Here is a 25,390-nt window from a genome sequence, read left to right on the forward strand (position 1 = left end):
CCTGTGTTAGTCCTCCAGAGAAACAGAACCAGTAGGAGGTAGGTGCACTATATTTATTTATGCCTGAGAACAGGAGAGCCATCCAGTCTGAGTCCAAGTCTGGAAGCAGAAGATCCATGTCCCAGATCAAAGACTTAGGCAAAGAGAGCAAATTCTCTCTTAGCCTTTTTTTGTTCTATTCAGGCCTTCAGCAGATGGCCCACACTCAGGAGGGCAATCCACTTTACCCAGTCTTACAGATTCAGATGTTAATCTCATCCAAAAACACCAGCATGAGTACCCGGAATGTTTGACCAAATATCTGGGCACCCCGTGGCCCAGTCAGGTTGACACATAAAATTAACCATCACACTCCCTCACTATCCTCCTAGACGTTTCCTCCTTAAATCTACCCTGTCTGGAGAATAGCAATTCCATTCTATAGTAAATGTCCATAGTAAAGCCTGGTAAAATCCAGGCTTTACTATGGCCTGCAAGGCCATGTGTGATCTGGCCCCAACTATGTCAGACCTTGTTTTCTATCCCTCTCCCCTCACCCATTCTGATCCCACCACACCAGCCCCGCTGTCCTCGAATGCTTCCACCAGGCCTGAACCCTCCACTTCCCCAGAAATCCACAGAGCTCACTCCTTCACTTCCGTTGGGTCTCTGCTCCAGCAGCATCTTGTGAGACAGACCTTCCCTGACACCCTGTACCAAATAGCAAACCGCTCCGCTTCCCCCTCCGCTGGCACTCCCTCTTCCTGCTTTGTTGTTTTTCATAACACATCACAAACATACTCTCTGTTCATATGCACACGGTCTGTTTTCCCTCATGTTTTCATCATCGAAAGCAGTGTTACACATAAGTACTTGTTGAATGAGTGAATGAATGGGGGGGTAATACACACCAGTAATTGTAGCAATGCTGAGATGCAAAGGTAGGCAGGACACCATGTTCCCTGGAGGAACTGGGCACCTAGCAGGGCAGATAAACTTGATGTTCTATCTGTGGGCAGTAGCGTGTATACATGTGATAACACAAAGAGCAGCTGCACTTAGAGGGTTTACGCTATGCTGGGCGCTGTGTTGTGTCATTTAATATAGCCCCGTGAAGTGGACACTCTTTCCTCAATTCCAGAGGAGAGAACAGGCTCAGAGAGACAAGGAGATTCGCCCAAGGTCACCCAGCTACTCAGCCACTGAGCTGAGATTGTGACCCCATCACTTGCTCTCTACCCCCAAGTCCCTCCTCCTCCCACTTTCCTAGGGGAGCCCAGGGGTGGAGAGGGAAAAAGAAGAGAGGAAGGGAGTGCTTCGTGTCCCACAGGAGAGAGGTAGAGCAGGACGAGCTGGCAGAGGGCCCTGGGTGACAGGGCACCTTGCCAACCCCTGCTGGCCTCCCCCTCCACTGCTGTGGCCTCTGCAGCCCCAGGGGCTGACTGAGCTCCCTCCCCTGGCACCAGCCTTCTTTGCCACAACCCCACCCTTGCCTGGGGCCTGGCTACACGGGGATCCCTTTCTGGCCCAGTGAGGCATATAACCTCGGGTTGACAGGCGTCCGGATGCCAGGGCAGCCTGGCTGGCCAAGGGTGAGGTCACGGGCTGAGCACTCCATGCCCAGCCCCTCCTCCCTCCCAATGCAGTCTCACTCCTTGCCCTGCCGGCTGCAAAACTCCCCCTCCGGCCTCCCTCCTGCACCACAGCCTCGCCCCAGCAGGCTCTGGCCTCCCCTGGCAAGGCCTGGTGTATTAGTTTACTGTGGATGCTGTAACAAATGACCACAAATTTAGCCTCTTAGAACAACACGAATTTATTATCTTATAGTCTGGAAGTCAGAAGATGAAAATGGGGACTTCCCTGGTGGTCTGGTGGTTAAGAATCGGTGCTTCCACAAGGGGCGGGGTGTGGGTTAGATCCCTGGTTGGGGAACTAAGATCCTGCATGCCACTCAGTGTGGCCAAAAAAAACAAAAACAAAACCAAAAACAAACAAACAAAAAACCAAAACAAAAAAAGAAGATGAAAATGGATCCTCCAGGCTGTGTTCCTTCTGGAGGCCCTAGAGGAGAATCTTTTCTCTTGCTTTTCCCAGCTTCTAGAGACCACCTGAATTCTCTGGCTCTGGACCCCTTCCTGCATCTTCAAATCCAGCAGGGCATCATCTTCAAATCTCCCTGCCTTTCTGACCTCTGCGTCCATTGTCACATCTGCTCTGACTCTGACACTCCTGCCTCTGTCTAGTACCTGGATAATCCATAATAACGGCCCCACCTCGAAACCCTTAATGTGATCTCATCAGAAAAGTCCCTTTTGCCACCTAAGGTAAGACAGCCACAGGCTCCAGTGCTTAGGATATGGGCAGTTTTGGAGGGCCATTATTCAACTTACCGTGCCCAGCTGGGCCAATGGCACGTTTACCTGAGCCTCGCTCCGCGCTAAATACCGTTGACACTATCTCACGCCATCCCGGTGAGGCGGTCATTGATCTCCACTGTATAAATGAAGAGACTGGCCGACTCCAGAGCCTGTGGGCTTGCTGTGATCCCAAGGCTGCCTCCTCAGATTGGAAATGAGCCCCTCCCTCCTGGGAACTCGCACATGGGCCCCTCTGCTTTTGCTTTGAGTCCCTTGGGCGTGCATCTTGGTCTGGCCTGCAAGCTCCCAGAGGCAGGGCTTGTGTCTTAGCTCCTGGGGCCCTGGCATGGTGCATGGAGGAGTAGGTAGGTGGGCAATATCGGGATGGGAAGAAGAGAGAGGATTTTGTGGGTTGGGGTTCATGGATGGGCTCTGGCGGACCCCCTGCCATGCGTGTCAGGTTGTATGTCTATTTTTCTGGGCAGCGGGAGCAGAATTTCCACCAGATTCTCAGAAGGAGTTCGACCTCCAAGGGTCAAGAAACCCTACTCTGGGGCTGGCCCTCACCCCCCCTTTCCGGGGCTCCCTTCTCTTAACCGGACTGTTGCTGATGCACTCAGCGCCAGGGGCCAAGGCCAAGAGGCTGTGAGGTGTCGCTGGGACGAGGGGCTGGCCCACGGTGCACACTGTGAATGGCACGGGTTTAGAGGCTCCACCTGCGGTCCCTTCTCCCCTGCAATCAGTCAATGATTCAGTATTTTTTAATTAATTAATTAATTTATTTATGGCTGTGTTGGGTCTTCGTTTCTGTGCGAGGGCTTTCTCTAGTTGTGGCAAGCGGGGGCCACTCTTCATCGCGGTGCGCGGGCCTCTCACTATCGCGGCCTCTCCCGCTGCAGAGCACAGTCTCCAGACGCGCAGGCTCAGTAGTTGTGGCTCATGGGCCCAGTTGCTCCGCGGCATGTGGGATCTTCCCGGACTGGGGCACGAACCCGTATCCCCTGCATTGGCAGGCGGACTCTCAACCACTGTGCCACCAGGGAAACCCTGATTCAGTATTTTTTGAGCTCTCACAGTAGGTCTCTCTGCCCTCCTCCCATGTCACTCCCTGCCCCTCCCTCCCACTGGCTGTGAGGGTCTGAGCGGGTGCAGCCCTCCCCTCAGGGCAGAGCGCAGCCTTGCCTGGGGCTGGGATGAAGTGGGCTGTCCTCACCTCAGCAACTCACTGCCCACCTCTGCCTTCCCTTATCGCCTCCCAAGCGCCTGCGTGCCCTGAATCTCCCGGGGGTCTCCGCCCTCCAAGCTTTTCCTGTTCTTGTCCTGCAGACGTGACCTCACCCTCCTATCGGCAGCGGTCAGGCCCTGAAAGAAGAAGGGTGAACGTCCTTCTCAGCTCTGCCCCAGACAGGACTGGAGCGCAGGTCTCCCGGTTCCCAAGCGAGGCTGCTTCAGACGCATGATTATTATTACTGTTGCTGTTATTGGTAGAGTTTGATGAGTGGCTTATTTCACGTAGTAAAACAAGAAGCGTGTTATAAGCGATCTGCTCCAACCGCCTGAGGCAATAGTGTTTCTGGTTCGCTCCCTCACCCGTGCCCTTTTTCCTAGAAAAGTTTTACAAGGGGCTCCGCCAACCCCCCTCCTACAGGCAACCAGATCAGGTGGGAGTAGGGCCCGGTAGAACACAAGCCACTGGTACCCATGGCCTGCGATCCAGGGGGAGGGGATGTGAGGGCGAGGGAAAGGACCCAAGGGCATCCAGAAGGGCAGCCCAGGCAGCGGAGCCCGTCCCCTCCCTCATTCCCCGCCCAGCCCAGGTGCTGTGGTAGGTGAGGTAGAAGCGTGTCCCCAGCATCAACTTTGCCATTTACATAACGAAGGCATCAGGTCTCAGGAAACTGGGAAGAGGGCTGAGATGAGGACCGGAGATTGCTGTGAGGTTCCTCCCCAGCCACAGGAGGAGGGAGGCCTGCACGGGTAGCTGGGGGAGCCAGCCCCTCGTTCGGCCTGCTGGCTTCTCCTCTGGCGATAGACGGAGAAGGGGGTGCCTACCCCCACCTACACCCTGACCAGGCCGCACATGGGTGCTGCCGCGGTGGCGCTTGTCATCCTCCCTCAGCCCCGCAGGTCCCTCAGCTGCTCCAATCTGTCCTCCCAGCACCTGAGGGCTGGGGGCATCACCAGGATGGGGAGGGTCGTGGGCAGAAGCATTCGGGGCCGCGGGTCTCCGCTCGGCTGCTGCGGGCAACAGCTGGGTTCTCTGGGCACTTGTGGGAAGACGTCAGGTTGTCAAAAGCCAAAGCCCAGCCGAGCTTTGTGTGGGAGGAGGGGCAGGGCCCCCAGTGCAGCCCTCAACCTTTTGCCCCATTCCCCTCTTATTCTGAGCCTGGGTGGTCCAAGGGTCTGGGCAGGATGGGAGGAGCAGGGCAGGGACCTCTGCTCTAAGCAGGGCATGTGCTTTTTCACCGGGATGTGAGAACCAGGACACTTTTCCCTGGGGCCGACTCTGTCCTATAAAACTTAAACAGATCAGCCTTGCAGATGGTATCACAGCTCCTACCAGCCGCAAGCTCTTTACCTCTCTCTACCTGCTGGCTAGAGTGCACCTCGTAGCCCATCCCCGGGTAGGAATCTTCCTCTCCTAGCCACTTCCGTCTCTTACTTGTCCCCACCCCCTCCTGGTACCGCATCCCCTACGAGCCTCTTCTGTACACTGCCCCCAAACTTCACCTCCTCCACTCACCCCAGAGGCTTTATTTGTCACTCCTGGAACCGTAATACCATCGTAACATGGTAGCAAACACTTCCATAAGTATTTCAATGTGCCATTTCTACATATTCAAAGCATTTTGTATATATGGGCTCATCTAGTGGTCCCAGTGACTCTTTCGAGGAAGGATTGTTATTATCCCATTTTGCAAATGAGGAATCTGATACACTGGAAAACGGTAAGGTAGAGTTAAGTCTAAGGACTGCAGAAAACAAGGAGATAGAGGCCCACAAAGCAGACATTTGGCAACAGCTGCCCTTGTCAAAAGATTAAAGCACCGTTCTTCTTTTTTAAAAAAATTACACAGCAATGTGTGCAGCAGACCTCCCTGACCCTTGCCCTATTCACTCCTAATCTTTGAGCTAAAGCTTTGTGTCTTTGAGCTAAAGACACAAAGAGATGAAACACAGGGACTCCCTGGAGGGACCCTCTGCCAGCCTACCCCAGCTCCCCCACCCCAGGAGCCATCAGCAGGAGTGTCCCCATCTCCGTTCCTCGAGACTCCTTCCTCTCACCACTCTGCTTCTCATTCACCCCCATTTTTCTTCATCTCTCTTGGAGAGAGCAGGCAGTCACCGGTAGGCACTGGCCTTCTGGGTGCTGGGGAGGTGTTCTGACCTCCTGGGAGAGGGCAGCCCCACACAGCTGGACTGAGGAGCCCTCATCCCAGACCTGACGCCTGACTCTTCTCACTGATTCTTGCCATGGCCCTTCCACGCTGCCATTTCCCTCCCTCTGCCTCTCAGGACCAAACCAAAGTCCACTCTCAGGTGGCTGGTTCTTGGCTGCTAGGAGTATCACTGGAATGTGACCTCATTCTCAGACCTGGGAGAAGGGACAAGAAGCCTCAGAGCATGGCTGAGAGGAAGTGAGAGAGAACAGCTGAGCTCAGGAAAGCTAGACAGGGCAGTGGCTGAGGGAAGATGCTAGCCAGGCCACTGGGAGCAGGTGAGGGGGATCCTAGTGTGGGACTCAGGGAGATCATAGGATTCTTGGGTGATGGAGGTGTTTAAGGTGTCGAGGCACTCGCCTGGGTGATGTGTGTTGTGTTGAATCTGAAGAGCTCTTTTTTTTCTGATTAAACAGTAGTATTTGGACAAACCACAGACAGAGAGAAAATACTTGCAAAAGACATATCTGATAAAGGACTGTAATCCAAAATATACAAAGAACCTTTAAAACTCAACAAGAAGAAAATGAACAACTCAATTTTAAAATGGGCAAAAGATCTGAAAGACATCTCACCAAAGAAGATGGTAAATAAGCGTAGGAAAAGATGCTCAAAATCATGTTATCAGGGAATTCCAAATTAAAACAACAATGAGATACTATTATGCATTTATTAGAATGGCTAAAATCTGAAACACTGACACCACCAAGTGCTGGTGATGATGTGGAGCAATAGGAACCCTCATTCATTGCTGGTGGGAATGCAAAACGGAAAGATAGTTTGGTGGTTTCCTATAAAACTAAACATACTCTTACCATATGACCTAGCAATTGTGTTCCTTGGTTTTTACCCCAAAGAGGTGAAAACGTATGTCCATACAATACCTGCACATGAATTTTCTTTTTGTCCATTGGTTGGTTGGTTGGTTTTGGCCACGCCAGGCAGCACGCAGGATCCTAGTTCCCCGACCAGGGATGGAACCCGCGCCTTCTGCATCAAAAGTGCAGAGTCCTAACCGCTGGACTGCCAGGGAAGTCCCTGCATGTGAATGTTTATAGCAGCTCTATCATAGTTGCCAAAACTTGGGAAGCAACCAAGATGTTCTTTAGTAGGTGAATGGATAAATAAACTGTGGTTCATCCAGACAATGGAATATTATTCAGCACTGAAAAGAAATGAGCGATCAAACTGTGAAAAGACATGGAAGAAGCTTAGATACATGTTACTAAATGAAAGAAGCCAATTTGAAAAGGCTACAGACTATACGCTGTCAACCAATTGACACTCTGGAAAAGGCAAAACCGTGGAGACAGTGAAAGGATCAGTTGCCGCCAGGGGTTGGGAACAGAAAGCAGTAATCTAGGTGAGACAGTGATGGCGGCAGACAGCAGTGAAGAGCATGGATGTGAGAAGTCTTTTGGAGATAAAGCTGCCTAGATTTGCTGATGAATTCGATGCAAGGGTGAGGGCAAGAGAGGAATCAGAAACCACAGCTAGATATTTGGTTAGTCAACTGAGTAGGGAAAAGTAGTAGTATTACATAAAATAGGAAAGTATGAGGGAGACTGGAGGAAAAGTTCTTTTGGTGGAGAGGTTGACTGGTTTTTCGTGGGAAATGATTGGGGGAAAGGGTTCTTTTTTGGACATGACAAGTTTGAAGCATCTCTTAGCTAAGCAGAGAAGTCAGGTAGGTGGTTAGATAATACGAGACTGAAGCTTAGAGGTCAGAGTTGGTATTTAAAACCGTATTACCAGGTGAAATTGCCTAGGCAAGACTATACGTGGAGAAGGCCAAGTGGCAAAGGAGGGGAGCAAGGCAGATGCAGTGTCTCCAGAGCCAAGAGGAGTGAGCGACAGAGGAGGGGTAAGTTATCTACTGCTTCAGGAAAGTCAAGGAAGAAGATTCACATCTACTGCAGTTGGCAACCTAAAGTCATCGTGACTTGACACACGGCTTGACAGGAGCTGTTTTAGTAGAGCAAGGGGATGGAAAGCCGGGCTGGAGTAGGAGGTAAAGAAGTGGAGACGATGGTGCAGACAACTGGAGTTCTGCCGTGAGGAGTAAAGAAATGGGCCAGTTGCTTAGCTAGTGCTTCTTCCCACTGCTTTCCCCTCCCCATTGATTCTTGTGCCAGAATCACAGTTTAAAAAAATCATTGTGTATCACTTATATGTGGAATCTAAAAAGTACAACAAACTAGGGAATATAACATAAAAGAAGCAGACTCTCAGATATAGAGAACAACATAGTGGTTACCAGTGGCGGGAAGTGGGAGATACAAACTGTTGGGTGTAACATAGGCTCAAGGATGTATTGTACAACACGGGGAATACAGCCAATGTTTTGTAGTAACTGTAAATGGAAAGTAACCTTTAAAAATTGCATAACAATAGGGACCTCCCTTGTGGCACAGTGGTTAGGAATCCACCTGCCAATACAGGGGGCACGGGTTCGATCCCTGGTCCAGGAAGATCTCACATGCCGCGGAGCAACTAAGCCTGTGTGCCACAACTACTGAAGCCCGCACGCCTAGAGCCCGTGCAACTGCAACAAAGAGTAGCCCACGTGCAGCGACGAGGACCCAACGCAGCCAAAAATAAATAAATAAATTTATAAAAATAAAAAAGAAATCATTGTAGCTTTGTACTATATTTTAATATTTATGTAAATCAATACACACTACCCAAGGAGCAAGTTTTTGCCATACATCCCGTCTGCCACTCTTTCTCTTCTTGTGCCTGTTATTCTTACAGACGGGCTATGGAATAATTATTTCAAATTTAAAAAAATCTCATTGATATTTTAATTGGAATAGTGCTCAACATACGAATCAAGTTGGAAAGAATTAATGATCTTATAAAATATTGAGAGGTTCTATCCAGAAACAAGGTTGGTTTCTCCATTGATCAAGGCCTCTTTTATTTTCTCAGCTTTATTAAGGTACAAATTGACAAAACTGTAAGATATGTAATGTGTGCAATGTGATGATTTGACACATGTATACATTGTGGAAGGATTTATCAAAGTCTCTTATATCTCTCAGTAAAGTTCTGTAGTTTGCTTCACATAGGTTCCTTTCATTTTTTAATAAGTTTATTTCTTTCTTTAATGCATTTTGCCTATATCGAATGGGATATTTCTCCCCATTCTTGTATAGAAAAACTATTGATGGGGATATTTAGCTTTAACCTAATCACATTTTTTTTTCTAATGGCTTTCCAAATGTTTCACAATATAATGATATTTTGGCTTCTCCTTTACTCTTTTTTAAAATACATTTATTTATTTATTTATTTATTTAAGGCTGCGTTGGGTCTTCGTTGCTGCGCATGGGCTTTCTCGTTGCAGCGAGCAGGGGCTACTCTTCGTTGCAATGCGCAGGCTTCTCACTGCAGTGGCTTCTCTTGTCGTGGAGCACGGGCTCGTGGGCTTCAGTAGTTGCAGCACACAGTCTCAGTAGTTGTGGCTCGCAGGCTCTAGAGCCCAGGCTCAGTAGTTGTGGTGCTCGGGCTTAGTTGCTCTGTGGCATGTGGGATCTTTGCGGGCATGTGGGATCTTCACGGACCAGGGCTTTGAACCCGTGTCGTCTGCATTGGCAGGTGGATTCTTAACCACTGCGCCACCAGGGAAGCCCCTCCCCTCCTATATTTTCTATCTCTTTGTATATTTGCTTTACTTTCCAGGGAGGTTGTATCAACTTTATCTGCCTATCTCTGTGTTGAATGTTTTTGTTTCTGCTGTCATGATTTTAGACATAATTGTTGCTTTTGCTACAAACATCTTTGGATGTTCCTTTGTAGAGCATCTTGTTCCTGTTTCATGAATGCAGTATCTTTTATCTCTCTAAGGATATTAACTGTGGTCTTTTTGACACTTTCTTCTCCCTGTGTAACCTGTTTCCTCCAAGTTACTTTTTTTCTGATTGTTTTGTGGCTGTCTTCTGCATTAGAAAATTTCCTGGATGTCTGGTAACACTTGGCCGTGATTAAGGTCGTGTAGGTGGGAGGGAGGCTAGTCAGAAACTCTGAGCTCAGAGGTTGGGTTTGCCACCGTAGGGTGGGCTGGCTGGGCTGTTTCTTATGTCAGTATTTTTAGGTCTTTCCTCGTGCACTGGTGAAATACCCCAGAGTAGTATCTTCCAGTTTCCTGCCTAGGTCCTACTCCCAGCACTTGGGGACCCTGATGGTGTCAGAAAGCTCAGCATTCAGCATTCTGCATTCCATATGGCGCGGTCACTTAATCCCTTTGTTTTCAGTATTTTTCAGTATGGTATCTCCATGCACAACTGTGCTCCAACCCAGACACCTTGTATCTTACATTCTTCAGAGGAAAATCTCCCAGACTCTGGCTGGCATAGGGGAGGGACTGTTGCCCAGGGGCTTGGAGCTGGGGGAGAGATGGAGGGATCTAACTTCTCATCCTGGTCCTTATCTTAGCAACCTCTTCCACCTTTCACCTCTGGGAATCCAGAGGTACCTTGGACTCCCAATTTCTGTGCCTCTGAGAACCTTGCCATGTAGATCAAGTTGGCTCTCAATTTTCGCCACTGCCAGCTGAGATGTCTTTTTCCTTGGGGCTGGGAAGTCAGTAAATAACCAGATGGCTGGTCTGGCATCCTGCTTCAAAAATTTTGTGACTGTTGTCTTTTTCCCTGTTCTGTCTATCCTTGTAGGTTTATCTCTTGATTTAAAAATCTCTTTATGGAAGTTTTAGTGGGGTTTTAGGAGAGAGTGAAATTAGATGTACACATTCAATTACCATCTTAACCCAGAACCCTAACTTCCCTTTTAAAAAATATAATTAGGGCTTCCCTGGTGGCGCAGTGGTTGAGAGTCCGCCTGCCGATGCAGGGGACACAGGTTCGTGCCCCAGTCCGGGAAGATCCCACATGCAGCGGAGCGGCTGGGCCTATGAGCCATGGCCGCTGAGCCTGCGCGTCCAGAGCCTGTGCTCCGCAACGGGAGAGGCCACAACAGTGAGAGACCTGCATACTGCAAAATAAATAAATAAATAATAAATAAATATAAATATATATATATATATATATATACACACATACATATATAATTACTGGGAGGATTGTTAGTTATTTTAATGTACTGGGGCATGTTTATTTCTGTCTTTTCATTTAGAAGTCTTTAACTGAACATGATTAGCAGGAAATGAGCCTTTCTATGAGGAGGATTCAAGGAAAACGTCTCTAGTGGGATAACTTTTATTTAGTGGGATAACTTTTATTAAGTATATGAGAGAAACCCAGAGGCTGGATCCCAGTATGCAGCCTCCAGGCAGCCCCTAAATGACTAGGGCGATTTCCTACTAGAGGAGGGGCCCTATAGTCATCCCTGAGGGTGCATCCAGGGAAAGCCCTTGGCAATATTTTGTTTAGAGACCCCGAATAAATCCCAGACTTCATCGTTGATGTTTCCTGGAGAGGGGCTCAGTTAGTGGCCTGAGTTTATCTTACATCAATTGGGGGAATTCTGTGATAAGAAAGTGAGTTCTGGATGCCTTTCTGAAATGCAACCCATCGCCCATTTGGGCTCTAGAATCATTCATTCTTCACTTTGCTAATATTCATTGAGCATGTGCCTGGGCCAAGTGCTATGCTAGCCATTCTTGAGACAGATCTGCCCTAGGTAACTCTTTTTTTTTTTTTTAACGCGGGCTCTGGAGCGTAGGCTCAATAGTTGTGGCGCTCGGGCTGAGTTGCTCCGCGGCATGTGGAATCTTCCCCGACCAGGGCTCGAACTCGTGTCCCCTGCATTGGCAGGCGGATTCTTAACCACTGTGCCACCAGGGAAGCCCCTGGGTAACTCTTTAAGCACCCTCTCCCCAACCTTGCAGAACAGCAAGGTAGGGGAATCAGGGTAACATCCAAGGCTGTTACCTGGTGACACTCATTTTTCTCTCTGTGTGGCCTATGATGAGGACTAAGTGAGGAGACACCTAAGCATCCAGCATGGTGCTCGGCACACAGTAGAATGTCTGGGATTTTGGGGACAGCTTTGTATGGTGCAAGGAACCTCCTGTGTTTTATGTTCGCCTGATACTTTCAAATACTAACATTTTGGGAGGGATTTATTTATTTATTTATTAGAAATTTCGTTTTTTATTTTTGGCTGCATTGGGTCTTTGTTGCTGTGCACGGGCTTTCTCTAGTTGCCATGAGCAGGGACTACTCTTCCTTGCGGTGCGCAGGCTTCTCATTGTGGTGGCTTCCCTTGTCGCGGAGCACGGGCTCTAGGCGCCTGGGCTTCAGTAGTTGTGGCACGCGGGCTCAGTAGTTGTGGCTCGCAGGCTCCAGAGCGCAGGCTCAGTAGTTGTGGCGCATGGACTTAGTTGCTCCGCAGCATGTGAGATCTTCCCGAGCTCAAACCCGTGTCCCCTGCATTGGCAGGCAGATTCTTATCCACTGTGCCACCAGGGAAGCCCTTGGGAGGGATTTAGAGATTCAAGTCAGCGTAAACGAGCCAGTACTACTTAAATCAGTCACTGTGACAGCACGATAGGGTCCATGAAATATCCACAGTGACAGCCCTGCTCTTTAGTTATCTTCAACACTGGCCTGCACACTCTTATATTCCTGGACTGCACACTCTTTGACTTCACTGTTCTCCTCTTGCCCCTTATTGGAAACAAGTTGTAAGCCACCTCTCACAAGGTGAGAGACATTTCTGAAACTCTTCAGTATTTTTGAGAGATCAGTTTTAGCAAAAAGAAATGTTACACACGGATTGACACTTGGTGGTTCACCTGTGAAGTGTTGGAGGCACTTCCAAATGTTGAAAGCCACCAGGTGATGGAGAAAACTGCAGAGGGACTGGGTTCGGGTTGACCAGCTTTGTAATCTTGGGCAAGTTCGTGAGTTTCCCCACCCACCCCGGGCCTTAATTTACCTGTCTGTGAAATGGGGACACCCACAGGGTTGTGCTGAGGACTAATGAAATAAAGGGTGCAGACGTGCTTATTACACCTTCCACTCACGGCTTAATAAACATAGTGGTTCTTCTTGCCGCGGGTGCCATCCTGGGCAGGCTGCCGTGTGTGTGTGCGCGCGCGCGCGCACGTGTGTGTGCACACGAGCGTGCGCGTGGTGCTTTGGCCCGCGGTGTTTCCTGGGGAGGGCGTACGAGTGGATGTGTGTGATGGGCCGCCCTGGGAGCCTGCGGCTGCGGCGCCAGGCTGAGAACGCTGTGCCCGCGCCTGCCGCGGCTGGGCGGCAGCGCCGGGTGAATGAGCGCGCGTGGGAACGCGGGCACAGAGGCGGCGGCGGCTCAGCGCTGCGGAGCGCGCCCGCCTGCCTGCCGGCCAGGTTGGGGGCGGACCGCGGGCCGCTGTCCGGGGGAGGAGGAGGGGAGAGGGCGGGCGCGAGGGGCGGGAGCGCAGGAGGCGGGGAAGGCGGCCGGTCAGAGCGCGGCTGCCGCGGAGCCCGGCGCGCGGCTCTGCCGGGGAGCGAGGCTCGCAGCCTGGAGGCGGCGCAGTGGGAGGGAGCGCGGAGCCTGAGCCGGGCCGGGCCGCCTGCCTGGGGCCAGCGCTGCGGGCCGGGGACGGGCCGCGCCAGACCCGGGGCAGCGCGTCGGCGAAGCCGCGGTGGCCGGGACGAGCCAAGGGGGCGTCGGGCGCAGAGAGAACCGACCAGAGTCGGTGGAGCATCGCCCAGCGGGGCGCCTGGGCCGCCGCGACCGCCCCTTCTCGGGGTACTTGTCGGAGGAGACCCGCCTGCGGGAGAGAGCAAGAGGAGCACGTCTGCCGTCAGGGCAGCGGGAGGAGGAGGTGTGTGCGCGTGCGCGCGCGCGCCTGCCTGTAGGGGCGGGTGGGTGGGTGTGTAGGAATGTGCATGTCGGGGAATGACGGTGTGTGCTGTGTGTCTGTAAGGAGCGTGCGAATGTGTGTGTATGCCTCTGCGTCGGTATATACTGTGTGCGTCTGTGAGGTAGGGGTGTGTGTGTGTGCCTGTGACACAGAGCAGGCTGCGAGCTCACAGAGCTTGGGTCTGAACCCGTGTAGGAGGGAGGGGGCTCGGCAGGACCAAGTGTGTGTGTGTGTGTGTGTGTGTGCGCGTGTGTGCGCACTTACGTGCAGGGGTGTGTGAAGGGTGAGTAGATGAGTGTGTCATGGGTGCTAGGTGTGGCCGTGTGTGTGATGTAAGGGTGCTGGGTGCACCTCCGTCCCTGGCTCACCCTCCCCTTCCCCTACCAGATATAGGCGCCTGGGGGCCGGGGAGTTAGATGTCTACTGTAGCAGCCCCTTGTCCAGTTTGCCTACCTGGCCATCTTCCCCCCGGAAGCCAGAGATGGCCAAGCTGACCCTCCCCCCAGTACTTCTAGGGTTAAGGGATGGGGAGCCGGCCAAGCCTCAGGAAAGAGGGAAAAGGCTGAAGGGACAGAGCTTCTGCCAGACCAGGGCACCCTGCTTCCCTGGCCAGAGCTGCCTTCTCCATCTCTGCCAGATCACTCACCCTGTGCTTCATCCCTCCGGGGACCAGTGCTCTCAGGGTCTGAGTGAGAGGACAAACATCTTAGAGGGGGCCGGAGCTGGGGTGGGAATGTGTTGAGGCTCATCTGTGAGGGCTAGCTTGTTCACAGCTGTATTACCAGAAGAGTGCTCAGCACATAGTAGGCCTCAACAGATATTTGAGGGAGGAAAGAGAGAAGAGAGGGAGGGAAGGGATCTGAGTCTGAGAGCCATGTCCACTCACTCGCTCTGCTGTCAGTCAAGGATGAGGGCAGCTGGATGCAGTCAGACCCATCCCCAGACTGAGCAGGTGGGGGAGGCAGGGGCTTAGGGAGAAGGAACCTTGGCTGGGAGAGAAGGGAAACTGCAGGGAAGAGATTTGTGCTGGGGCCTGAATGTTCAGGAAGAAGCTGGCAACTCTCCTTGGGCGGAAGCCTTTGTGTCCTATCCCCACCACCTGCTTCTCTGGGATCAGAAGTCTCTCTGGGGCATCAGATCCCAGGCAGCCAGAGCTCATAGCACCTCTCCTCTCTCCAGGACCTTCGTGCTCAGAGGTGCTGAAGACCTGAGTCCCCTGCCTACCCAGGCCGCCTGAGGCCAGGAGGGGCCATGGCGGGGTATGGCTGTCTGGGGCTGGGGCTGTTCTGCTGGGTCCTGCTTGCTGTCCCTGTGGGCTCTCAGCCTGCCTCCTCTGTCCCAGGTGCCCATGTCACCACTTTGGCCCCGCCACCTCAGAGTGAGGCCTCCGTGCTGTCTCTCAACCTGGGGCTTAACTTCAAATTCCACCTTCGGAGACCTGCTGCTGCTTGGGGGAGCTCTGTCACGGAGACCCAGGCACTTTCTCCTGGGCCGAGCCGGGAGCCGGAGGAAGAGGTGGTCGGTGGGCTGAGGACTGGCCCCCTTTGGGAACTACTGGTGGGCTCTCTCGGGAACTCCCCCCCGGAGCAGGGCTCAGCTGAAGGCAGCTCTACTCCCTGGGCCTCCTCCTGGCCTCTGGAGTCCACGTCCCTCCTCGCTGGGCCCACTGACCGGCCCACTGCTCCCTACCAGCCCAGGATGGGCACCATGACCTGGGATACTGCTCTGACGGCTACAGCACCTCCATCCAGTGCTCCCAGGCTCCACCAGAGCGAGCTGGAGCTGAAGTTTGACATGGCGCTGAGAGCAGGCGTAGCCCCAACGCTTGGACATCGAACACTGCCCCTGCTGCCCAGCCTGCGGGCCAGCCTGGCAGAGATTGCTGGGCGCCTGGGACCCTTTGGTGAGTACCCACCCCAACCCAAGGAGAGCCCCTGCTGGGCAGTCTGGCAGGTAGGAGGAAGCTTCAGCCTGGACTCCTTTTGCAGGGTTCTTTGGCACTACTGTGTCCCCACTCCGGAACTTATCAGGCCTGAGCCCCCCGGACCCAGTTGCATCCCCAAGCTCTGCCTCTGGAATTTTGGGTTCTCCAGGTGAGTGTTTATTTCACTGCAACAAGCATTTATGGAACACCTCTAAATGCCAGCACCTCCTTTTTCCCTTGACTCAAGGGCAGCTCGCATTCCTTCTCCCAGGACCTGGGATACCAGCCACTGCTCTATGGGGAAATGCCCTCTTTGCCATACTAAGTCTGGTTTGGTCCTTGTAGCTTAGCTTCTGGTATACATGTGGCTACAATTCCTGGGACAGTGGCTCCCATAGGTCAAGCTCTGAGAAAGGACAGGATTTTCTCCAAAGCTCCAGAGGCCAACGCTGGCTGGTAGGATGGCAGTCTAGCCCTATGTGCTCCCTTTGCAGGGTTCTTTGGCACCACTCTGTCCCCGCCCCCATCCCCCCAGGAGACAAAGCTCCCAAGTCCAAGGCCACTGGACCCAGCTGCTTCCCTAAGCTCTGCCTTGATTGCAACAGCATCACTAGGTAAGTATCCAATTCATTTAAACTTGAAAATTATTTATTGAGCACTTACTACATGCTAGCCACTCATCGGCATTCTGGGATCCTTGTATTTCACTGTCATCACCATTCTATTCATCACCACTATGGAGATATATATTAATGGTCTGAGAACAAGCGTTGCTGAGGATGGTCCCACACAGAGTTAAGTAATGGTTCTCTGGGAGTTTTACAATCATAGGCAGAGCAGGATGTAGACAAATGTATCAGGGGCAAACAGACAAAGGAACTCCTTCATGATTTCCACAGCCTCAGCACTAACCTCACCCTCTACTCCAGTCTGCCTGGCCTGCCTCCCTACCCTCCCACTCCGACCTTGGGGCTGTCTCCTTTGCCGTCTGATCTGACATGACATGCTGTCAGATATAGGCAGAGTTGGGCCCCTCATTGGGAAGACGTTAAAGAGAAGACCTTGCGCAGACAGATGCCATCCTTGCTCAAGGGAGCCTTTCAGAACACGCACATAGACAAGCTGGTGGTGCAGAGGAAAGACCAGGGGCTCTGGAATCCTGAGACTTGGCTTTGAGACTTGAATCCCAATCCCCTTCCTAACTGGCTGATGACCTTGGACAGGCTATTTAACTTCTCTGAGCCTAAATTTTCTCCTATATCTGGGGTTTAATAATAGTGCCTATTTTGTTACTGTAAAGCTTCCACATAATGTAATGGGCACAAAGTATTAGCTCATTAAACAGTGTCTGTTAACCTTGCTTCTTTCCCCGGTATGTCCCAAGTACATTCCAGATCTACCTCTCAGACATGGCAACTGTGGCCCCTAAATGTGGTGGGACAACACATACCACAAAAGGCAGAGGGCATGCTGCTTGGGGAGAGGTTCTGGTAGGTGAGGCCAAGGGGGACATGCAAAGGGTTAACTGTGGCTGGGAATCCTCTCAGCCACTCCACCCTAGGAACTGGTGCAGCAGTGGAAATCGCTGGTCCCCACCCGAGCTTCTTTCAGCTCCAAACTTAACGCAGCACCTGCCTGTCGCTTCCTGCCGAGCGGACTCAGCACTCCTGGGCGTGTGGGTGGGGAGCCTGCCATCTCCTCCCCGTCGAGCGCAGTGTGCAGCAGTGGCAGGATCTGCTGTGGAGTTGGGGGCAGGCTCTGTGGCCTCAGGGGAAGGATGCTGGGTGGCGGTCTGCCAGCCTTGGTGACAGCGCTGGCCAGGCAGGTTTAATGAGTCTGGACAATATCAGAGGCAGCCCAGCGGCTGGGGGCCCCGCCCTCCTTCCCCCTCCTCTCTATGGCAGCAGGAACCCAGCCTCTTCCTGGCTGTTCCTCTTGGATAAACCCCGGAGGGCTGCAGGCCTCCTGGAGAGAAGGCCAAAGGGCCTTGTTCCTGCCAGCAGTGGCAAGCAGTTAGGGGATAAAGGGAGTCTCTCTGTGTCTTCTCTAGGAACTTTCTAACCTCGGTACAGTTAACCTTTGGGCCTAGGGCTTCTCTTTTCTTGCATTAGGTCTGCTTCACCTCGGACAGAGCTTGCATTCAGCCAGTAAGGGCTGAACAGTTGTGCAGGTCGTTAACAAAGTAAAAGACTTCCATACCAGTTGATAACTACCCACTCTCCTTAGCCTCCTGAGCGCCACTCCCCTCCCTGACCACCTGGCTGGCAGCTGTTCTGATTCACCTGAAACAGTGGTTAGATATTTCGAATGTCACCCTTACAAGGAGTACCAATCCTCTGTGATCCTGGGAGGTGGGGCTGGGGGGAGGGATGGGGCCAGGCCACTGATCGGGCTGCAGCTTCAGGCTTCCAGAGTAGAGAGTGATTCCCCAGCCCTTTGATCTGGGCAGCTAGTGGACTTTTCCATAAATTGAGCCGGGCCCTCTTTGCAACTCCTCCCCAATCTGCTCTGGCTTCACCAGTTACTCACATTGACATCCCATCTCCTCTCTTGCCCCTGAGGTCAAGAGGAGCCATAGGTGGGACCACCTTGTAAGGGAGGCCTGCGCAGGAGAGGGATCCTAGGAAGTCACTACCTTCTGGGGGAAACCGAGGGCCCCTTCTGTGGAAGCCTCAAATGGGGAGACAGAGGATGAGGTCGAGCGGACCCATCAAAGACAGAGGCTGGGCCTTCTTCACCTGTCCCCACCCATACCTGGCCTGCCCTGCCCTGCCCCCTGGGAGCAGTGCTCCTAGGTCAGAGCTCTCTCCTCTGACGCTTGAGCTGGGCCTGTACTCTATTTCCTGGTTTTCATTCTTTTTCTGGCTTCTTAGGAATGTTGCAAGTTGCTCTAGTTGCCATAATGCTTTGGGCCAGAGGTGAAAGATGGGGTCTTCTGTGGCCATCGAGTGAGAAGTGGAGCTGGAAGAGGGTGAGGTGAGGCAGCTCTCTGAGAGCTGCACTTGTCCGTACAGTGAGCGAGGAGGAGGCATGAGGGGCGACAGGTTGGCGCAGGCTGTGGGCTCCTGGCTGGGGTCTCCTTGCCTCTCTGCAGAGCCCACCAAGACCGGAAAGACCAAGGAGACTCGTCCACTTTGCAGAAGTGGTTTGGGCAAGGGTATCTGAGGGGACCAATAAATGAGGGGTGAGGGAGAATGTTTGTGTATTTGATCCCACTGGTGTTAGACTGACCCTGTCCCCCCGCCAAATCAGCAAGCCGTCAGTTCCCAGCTGAATGATTCCTCATTTAACTCACGGCTGTGTCTTCAGTAGGTGTTTGGGGATGGTCAGTCCATCTAAATGGTGTTCTTTAAACAGGGTTCACAGAGAGACAGTGCGTTGACGTTCACTCATTTGAGTAATTGTTGACTTTCTAAGGGAAGACAGCCTTTTGTTAGTTAAATCGAGACTTAGTTTGAGGCCAGAAATGGTCACACTCACACAGACACACACCGATGACTGACGGGTGATAAACAGTAGCCCATAATGATCAGACCAACAACAGTTGTATATCAAATGCTTATGATGCACCAGTCTCTCCAAAGAGCTTTGCACACGCTGGCCATGTATCCTCATAACAGCCGTGTGCAGTAGGTGCTCTTCCCCATTTTAGACTTGCGGCATATGATGGGACAGGAACCAGGGAACATGCTGCCATTGGCAGTAGGCAGCCAGCTGTATATATGTAATTTTTTGGCAGCTCCCTCTCTGCCCTCCCAGTTGCCCAATTCTACCTTCCCCTCCCCTCTCTCCAGGGCTGCTTTCTGGCCCGCTCACTCGTTTTCCTTTTTCTTAGAATTGCTCTGTTTTCCATGTCCCCAGCACAAGCTGGCACTGCCTGGGGTAGGGATGGGGGTGCGCCTCGAGTCTTCCTGTTTTGTCCTGCTGAGGCATGGCTGGGTATGGCCAGGCAATTGGGGCAGGAGTCTGCTTGTCAGGAGATCCTCCCCGCCTCATTCTACATCTGTCTCCCGTGCATTTCCCCATCGCCAGATGGCTCCTCCCATCCTTCTCCACCATCTTTCTCCCTCCATCCTTGCCTGCAGCTGCGGTTCTGCTAAGCCTGCTAGATAGGGGAGGGAGGTCCAGCGTGAAGCATCTTCCCTTGCTGCCTGGCCATGGAAAATCCTTGGGTCTAACTCTTTTTCACCCCTCTCTAGCTCCAGGAGAGTAGAATTAAGGATCTTAGTCCTCACACTCTCTTACTTGACTTCCCTTTCCTCAAGGGATGTGGGGAAGATGTTAGAGCACAGGATGGGGCTGGGAGCCTAAGTTAGCAAACCCCAGAGCACCTGAGGGGCTCACTCGCTAAGCTATGATCCCCCCAAATGTTCCTCCCTCAGAGTTCAAGGGTAGTCTTGAGACCCAGGGGAGTCCATCTCAATGTCACCTTCTGTAAAAGGGGGTGAGAACCAGAGGGGCATTGTAAGAGCCTCAGACCAATGGCTTTGCAGTTGAGTTAGGATGGGGACCATAGCCATGGGTAGGCCGAGGTTGCAGGTGTAGCAGGCAGGAAGGCCAGTGAATAGGGAAGGCTGTGTTTTCTCGGGGTGCTGGGGATGGGAGAGTCATATCACTCCCCCTGCTGTGTGTGTGTGTGGGGTGGCAGTGCGGGGTGGCTTTTCCTGACGAGACAGGGAGAAGGGGGAGCAGCTGAAAAAAGGCAGGGCAAGCTTCTTCTAGCACCAAGGTGGGAGTTGGGAGTCAGGGGTGCAGAACAAGAGATAAGCAAACTAGTATTATGAAGCGCCTCTGAAATCAAGGAGAGGGGCTCAAACTGGTGCTCAGATCTGGATTCTAGTTGCAGCTCTGCCAATTTGTAACCTTGGACAAGTTACTTGTCCTCTCGGCAGAGCCTCAGTATCTTCATCTGGAAAATAAGAGGATTCACTTCTTCAGCGAATATCTGCTCAGTGCCCACTCTGTGCCAGGCAGTGTTTTAGGCGTGGGTATTCAGATGTGAGCAAAGCGATCCTTGCTCTCACACAGCCTCCTTCCTGGCGGGAGGATTGAACTAGAGGGGGCTTCTACAGCTCCTTCCACTTGTAAAATTCTGTGACTTCTTAAGAAAAACCCTTTTCAGTGGAATCACAGGGTAATGAACAAAGCAGGGAGCTGGGGGTAGATGGGGTGGGGGGAGGGCATGAGGGCTGAAACTGCCAGCCGGAGGAGTTTGAGGTGGGAGGGGAGGGTGAGGGGCTGCGAGGTCACTGAGTCTCAAATTTAAGACAAGTCCTTCCTGAAAGCTATGAGGACTCTCCGATTGGCATACAGGCTACTGGCTGTAGGGTGGGTAAGGGGAGGGCTGCACGGAATGCCTCACACAAACGTTCTTTGCCCACAGACTCCACCACCTCCACCTCTGGCCTGGATGACCCCTCTCCCGCCAGCCTTGGGAACCTTTCGGTGCAGCCAGAATGTGGGCCAGGGTCCTGCAGTATCAGAGAACTGCCTGCACGCGAAGCGCAGCCTCCTGCGGCCCCACTGCCCCTCTTCTTCCTGACCCTGGAGGCCGACTGGACAGAGGCCAAGGCTCGCTGGGGTTTGGCCTGGGAGGCCCATGTGTACGGGGTAGGCGCGCTCTTCGGCCTCGTGGCCCTGCTGGCGCTGCTGGCTCTGGCCCTCTTGCCCTGGCGCTGTCCGCCCGGCGCCCCCTGCCTGGCGCTGCTGGACCTGCTCCTGCTCTCCGCCGGGACCACCCGGGCCTTCCCGCTCTTCTACGACGCCTACGGGCACCGCGACCGGTTGCCGGCGCTGGCCTGGCTGCTGCTGCAGGACCTCCCGCTGCCCTGCCTGGCCGCCGGCCTGGGCCTGGCCTGCCTGCTTCTGGCCCGGCCGCGCCCGCCGCGCTGTCCAGCCGCCCTGGCCGCGCTGCTGCTCCTGGGGCTGGGGCTGGCTGCCGCCGCCGCCCTCGGGAGCGCCGCCCATCGCCCGCTGCGGGCCCTGCGGCTCGCCTCCCGCGGGCTGCACGCCTTCCTCGCCGCCCTCCTTTCCGGGCTCCTGCTGGCGCTGTCCTGCTTGGGGGGTCGGCGGCGGCGGACCGGAGCGCCCCTGGGAGTGTCCGGCTTCAAGGGCGCCACTCCTTACCCGCAGGCGCGCAGCCCCTTCGGCCCGCTCGAGTCCTGGCGGCGCGCGGCGCGCACGGCCCCAGTGGCGGGCACCTTCGGGCTGCTGAGCGGAGCCGTGCAGGGCTACGAGGTGCTGCACGCGCTGGGCTACGGCGGCCAACCTGGCCTGGAGGGGCCCTGGCCCTGGTGGGCCTTCCAGCTCGGCCTGCGCCTGGGCGAGGTGGGCGTCGCGCTCCCGTTGGCGCTGCTGGGCCTCTACCCGGCGCTCTGCAGCCCCCGCGTGCCGCCGCGCTGCTGGGCCAAGCTCTTCCGCTTGTCCCCCGGCCACGCCGCCCCTCTGCTGCCCGGAGGCTGGGTCGCCGGGCCCCCCGACAAGAAGCCCCTGGGGAGCGCTATCGCGCGTGGCGACGCGGAGCTGCTGCAGCTATGCGCCCTGGCAGGGCCGGGTCCCGACCTCCTTCTCCAGGGAGGAGGCTGCCGTGGCTTCGAAGCCGCGGCCGCCAACCCGGCCCCTTCCCCGGCTTCCTCCCCATGCAGCGACTACACCGTGGACTTCCGCCCGCCCTCCCCCATCAACCTGCGGCGCAGCATCGAGGAGGCCCTCTGCAGCGAAGCCCTGCTGAAGCCCGGCCTCTTCCAGGGCCCGGCCTTCGGGGAAGCCCTGCAGGGGCTCGGCCTCTACCGCACCGCCTCGCTGGGGGCGCAGACCGGGCCCGGGCCCACTGGGAGGTCTGGGGAGGCCCCTGGTTCCCCCGCGCCCCCCGAGCTCCCCTCTCCCGGGGCCTGGCCCGCGGGCAGCAGCGCCTCATCCGGCTCGCTGTGCAGACTGTCGCGGGACAGCTCGTCCATGCTGCTGTGCTCCAGCCCGGACAGGCCCCCTCGCTGTCCGCTGGTCTGCGTCCTCAGTCCCCCGCGGCCCTCAGGAAGCAGCCCTAACCTCCCGGCCTCAGGATCCTACCAGGCCCTGTCCCCACCCTCCCGCGACTCCCCAGAGCCTCCTCCTGAGCTGCAGGCCGAAGAGGCCTTGCTGCAGGAGCAATTCCTGGACGCCTGCCGACAGATTGACGAGCTGAGCATGGGCAGCGACACCATAGACCTGTGAAGATGTGGGCCCCTCGCCGCCCCGACAATACGCCCCCTTCTGGCGCCTGTTTTGCCCGAGACCTGCACACTGTAACCCTTCCCCAATCCCGCCTGGCTCAGATACCTCTCCCCGCTTCCTTTCCCATCCAGGGACTCCTGGATGGGTGAGTCAGCAGCCAGGTTCTGTTGATTGGGAGCTAGTGCCACCTTCTCTGGAGCCCTGGGCACTGATGCCCTCAGCTGCAATTCTAGGCTGGCAGGGGTCCCACTTTTCCTTGGCATTCACCAGCAATAAAGCTCCAAGGTGCTCCACTCCAGACCACCACTTCCCACTCTGGTGCTGAGTGAGAGGGGCTGTCCTCAGCCGACCTCAGGACTGGCCTCAGTCCCCACACCCACCTCTGCCATGCCCAGGAATCCCACCCCTGCGTGAGTGAGACTCCCTGTGCTCCACATGATCCTTCCCCATAGAAGGGTCCATGGCCCATCTAGGAGACTCTACAGCAGTAGGGTGGGAGGTGAGCGCTTTCAGAGTTAATTTATCAATAAAATATTTTCAGAGGAGAAAGGTCTCACCTTCTTGGAAAAGCTTAGATGAGGCAATAGCAGCAATGATTCTGCCAGAACTGGAAGAGAAGCAGTGTTTGGGTGGGGTGGGTCCATCTCAGACCCCAGTGACCTTCACTCCTGACTGCAAGGGGTCTTGTCCTCCGCATGACCTTTCCCCATAGACGGGTCCATGGCCCATCTGGGCTGAGTGAGGGTCCTGGGAGTGGCCCCTTGAAGACCCTTCTGACTCCCTGGGAAGTGGCTTTTCAGAGTTGGATCACTGCCCTGAGAAATGAGGCGGAAACGCTACAGTCGTTGGTGGAAATGTCTGCATTCCTAAGAAACTGGCTTCAGGTCCTGATGGACAAGTGGTTAGGGACTACCTAGTGTCAAAATCCTTCATGGAAATGTTGCTACACATCTCAAGGGCTTGATCACTTTGAGCTGGGTTTTGCAGCAATCTCTCTGCCACGTACCCAGAGGAATTCACAGAGGAAACTACTTGCTCCACCTACCAGCAGGACCTCTTCAAGTTTGGACTAACAACTCCCTTCCCCTGGAGAACATTCATCTCCCACAGGTGCAGATCCTCCCTGGAGAAAGCCTGTCTTCCCCAAACCCCAGCCCCGTCCTACCCACCAAAGCAGAAGTCACAGTGCAGAGACCCATGAATACATCCGGCCACCAGGCACTCTGTAATCCCTCCCTTGTCCAGAGCATTTGGCTGTAGTGTGCATTTGTCATTTGGCTAAAATGCGGTAAGTTCAGAGTGGCACTAAAACAGAGTCATAGATTTGAAAACTAAATTCTGGCAGTGTTTTGGCAGGGAAGCCTACAGGGGCACACATACTAGGCTTGAAGTGGAAAAACAGGAATAGGAATGGTTTTTCTTCCAACTCTGCCCATCAGCGTGTGCGGATTTGAGAAGGGAAGCAAGGGAGGCAAGAGGGAAGCAGGGAGGCCGGGAGTGGAGGGGGCCTCACCAGACCAGGTCCAACGCACTAGTGGAAGAATTAAAGCACTGCTCTCCTCACCCATGAAGCTCTGTCTTGGCTGAAAGGAGCACCCAGAGTCTGGAATCTCAGAAGGAGGAGGGAAGCCAATGATGCTTGGGGCAAGTGAGGGTCATCGTAGGGAAGAAAATGAGAGGAGGGTGGGGCAGGCACAGCTGGGGAGTGGGACTGGAGTGGTTATGACTGTGTCTCCTCCATCACCTGGCTCAGCTTGGCTCAGAAATTCTTGCTGCATTGTCACTCTGGGCTGAGGCCCAGAGAACTGCCATCCTCCTAATTACAGGCATTTCTCACTGGTGTCGTAGTGGCTGTAGAGGCCCCAGCACCAGAGCTGCTCCGAGAAATTGTTTCCTTCCTTGCCCACTTACCCTTCCATCTGCCTCTGCTCACACTCAAGTCCTCTCTGACATCTCTTCCTCGTCCTAAACCTTGCCAGCTCATCTCACTCACTCACTGTCCCCATCAAGGGTCCTTGGGTTCAGGCACACAGCTCTTAGCAAAGCAGTCCAAGCCCCACATACCCCCAGTCAGTCTCTCTGTATGTTTGTCTGTCCGCCTCTCTCTCTCTCACAGAAGCGGGCACTGGTATGCATACACACACACACACACACACACACACACACACACTCCTTTTCTGTTTGGAAGCTCTGAATGGGGCTGGTGAGATGGGGAGCGGGCAGGGGAATACAGCTGGTTACTCACCAGCTCCAGCATTTCTTTGATTTTCCTCAGCAAGAATCGCCTAAGCCCTTTGACTTGATCAAGAGGCTGAGACTTTCGTGAGACAACCCTTCCCTTTTCTCTCATGCCTCAGCCCTTCCTCACCCAAAGCAGTTTCCCAGAAGAGCCCGGGTAGACCAGGGTGTAATATATACGCCCTCAGTTCCAATTCTTAGTACTGTAGGAGACTGAGAAACTCACCTTCATTCATTCAATCTCTTTAAAGCATTTTATTGGATGCTTACAATGTGCTAGGTGATGGGGGTAGACAGGTGAACTAGGTGGACGACAGCCCTGAACTTATGAAGTCGAAGGTCTTTTGGGGAAGGCAGACATTAAAGAGTTAATCAGATAAATAATTACAATTACACAAGTAATTAATTACATTTGCGAGAAGTGCTA

At 53.9% G+C, this 25,390-nt stretch overlaps 1 protein-coding gene across 1 annotated transcript; it reads left to right on the forward strand.

Moving 5' to 3' along the window:
- The first annotated feature begins 13,178 nt into the window (after positions 1-13,178).
- PRRT4 (proline rich transmembrane protein 4) lies at positions 13,179-24,089 on the forward strand. Its single transcript, XM_022581823.3, has 5 exons — positions 13,179-13,553; positions 14,772-15,495; positions 15,581-15,685; positions 16,011-16,130; positions 20,900-24,089. Exons 2-5 carry the CDS (start codon positions 14,844-14,846, stop codon positions 22,723-22,725), a joined length of 2,703 nt encoding a protein of 900 aa, XP_022437531.2. The 5' UTR covers positions 13,179-13,553; positions 14,772-14,843; the 3' UTR covers positions 22,726-24,089.
- Positions 24,090-25,390: the final 1,301 nt, after the last annotated feature.

This window comes from Delphinapterus leucas, chromosome 9, assembly GCF_059928025.1.
Source record: "Delphinapterus leucas isolate spDelLeu-1000000601 "Yukka" chromosome 9, BTC_Dleu_Yukka2, whole genome shotgun sequence".
In the NCBI taxonomy this organism is placed as follows: domain Eukaryota; kingdom Metazoa; phylum Chordata; class Mammalia; order Artiodactyla; family Monodontidae; genus Delphinapterus; species Delphinapterus leucas.

What these genes read in the sequence shown, in the direction of transcription:
- PRRT4 (XM_022581823.3), top strand. Translation starts at nt 14,844, where the DNA reads ATGGCGGGGTATGGCTGTCTGGGGCTGGGGCTGTTCTGCTGGGTCCTG. An exon ending in TGGGCGCCTGGGACCCTTTG is followed by an intron (nt 15,496 to 15,580) that starts GTGAGTACCCAC and finishes CTCCTTTTGCAG; the next exon opens with GGTTCTTTGGCACTACTGTG. An exon ending in TGGAATTTTGGGTTCTCCAG is followed by an intron (nt 15,686 to 16,010) that starts GTGAGTGTTTAT and finishes CTCCCTTTGCAG; the next exon opens with GGTTCTTTGGCACCACTCTG.